The sequence below is a fragment of the Lepidothrix coronata genome, unplaced genomic scaffold (assembly GCF_001604755.1).
Source record: "Lepidothrix coronata isolate B3197 unplaced genomic scaffold, Lepidothrix_coronata-1.0 Scaffold514, whole genome shotgun sequence".
In the NCBI taxonomy this organism is placed as follows: domain Eukaryota; kingdom Metazoa; phylum Chordata; class Aves; order Passeriformes; family Pipridae; genus Lepidothrix; species Lepidothrix coronata.
The window spans coordinates 24,272-25,814 of record NW_016690694.1 but is presented as its reverse complement, the minus strand read 5'-3'; the positions used below and the strand labels follow the sequence as shown (position 1 = coordinate 25,814).

General features: G+C 68.5%; 1 protein-coding gene across 1 annotated transcript in view; it reads left to right on the top strand.

Moving 5' to 3' along the window:
• Nucleotides 1-427: 427 nt before the first annotated feature.
• The window catches only part of LOC108510163, a 7,094-nt gene continuing 5,978 nt past the window's right edge, over nucleotides 428-1,543 (top strand). Inside the window, exons 1-2 of the mRNA XM_017839848.1 lie at nucleotides 428-922; nucleotides 998-1,531. Coding sequence (XP_017695337.1) covers nucleotides 428-922; nucleotides 998-1,531 — 1,029 coding nt within the window. The remainder of the gene's footprint in view (nucleotides 923-997; nucleotides 1,532-1,543) is intronic.

Genomic DNA, 1,543 nt, shown 5'->3' with positions numbered 1-1,543 from the left:
TCGGGGTCACCCAGGGACGGGGCACCTGAACAGCGGGGTGGCCCCCATTGCCCACCCCGTTGCCACAGGACAGGGGACTCCTGAAGTTTGGGAGGCCCTGGGAGCTTAGGGGGGTTCCAACATCCCCCCACGATAACCAGGTATGTAGGGGGAATGGGTGAGGGTTGGGGGAGCACCTGGGCCCCTCCCTGGACACCTGGGTCACCCCTGGGTATCTGGAGTGCCCCCCAGTTCCCTGGGGGTCTCCCCAAACGCCTGGGTGAGTCCACCTGGATACCTGGCTCTGCTCCGTGTCCCACCGGGGCCCCATGGTCGGACCAGGGGAAACTTCCTGGGGCACCTCCTGGCCTACCTGTGTCCCTCCTGACCCACCCGTGCCCCCTCCCAGGTCGGACCCCTCTCCCGCCCAGGCCCACCCAGCCCCACCATGCTGGTCCTCACCATCTACATCCTCACCTTTGCCGTGGGGTTCCCGGCCAACGTGTTCACCTTCACCACCCTGGTGGCCAAGGCCCGGCGGCACCGCCCGTCCCCGTCCGACCTGCTGCTGCTCAACCTGACGGCGGCCGACCTGCTGCTGCTGCTCTTCCTGCCCTTCAAGATGGCCGAGGCGGCGGCGGGGATGGTGTGGCCGCTGCCGGCCGCGCTCTGCCCCGTGGCCAACTTCTGCTTCTACTCCAGCATCTACCTGAGCAGCCTGTTCCTGACGGCGCTGAGCGTCCGGCGCTACCTGGGCGTGGCGTTCCCGCTGCGGCTGCGGGGCCGGGGCCGCCTGGGCCGCGTGGCGGCCGCCAGCGCCGTGCTCTGGCTCCTGGCCTGCTCCCACTGCTCCATCGTCTTCATTGCCTCCTACCACGGCGGGGGGCTCGGGGCAGGGCAGCGGGGCGGGCTCAGGCCCCATGAGCCAAAGACCCCCAACACTGTCGAGCCCAACACCCACGAGCCCAGGACCCCCAACCACAACCTCTCCAAGGACCCCAACCCAAAACTTTCCAAGACCCTCAATCCCCGTGACTCCAAGATCTACCCCAACCTCTCCAAGACCCTCAATCCCCATTACTCCACGACCTATCCCAACCACTCCATGCCCCCCAACCTCTCCCCCTCCACCTCCCCTGCCCCCTCCATCCCCTTCAGGTGCTACGACGACTTCTCTGAGGACCAGCTGAGCTTTGTCCTCCCGCTGCGCCTCGAGCTCTTCCTCGTCATGTTCCTGGTGCCGTTCGGCGTCACCGTGTTCTGCTACGTCGGCTTCGTGCGGGCGCTGCTGGCGCGCCCCAACATCCCACGGGCGAAGCGCCGGCGCGCCGTGGGCCTGGCCGTGGCCACCATGGTCAACTTCGGGCTCTGCTTCGCCCCCTACAACGTGTCGCACGTGGTGGGCTTCGTGCAGGGCCGCAGCCCGCCCTGGAGGGTCTACGCGACGCTCCTGAGCAGCCTCAACGCCGCCATCGACCCCCTCGTCTTCTACTTCTCGTCCGGTGCCGTGCGGGGGGCCCTGGCGGGGGTGGGGGCGGCGCTGCTGGGCAAGGTGTGGGGGGGG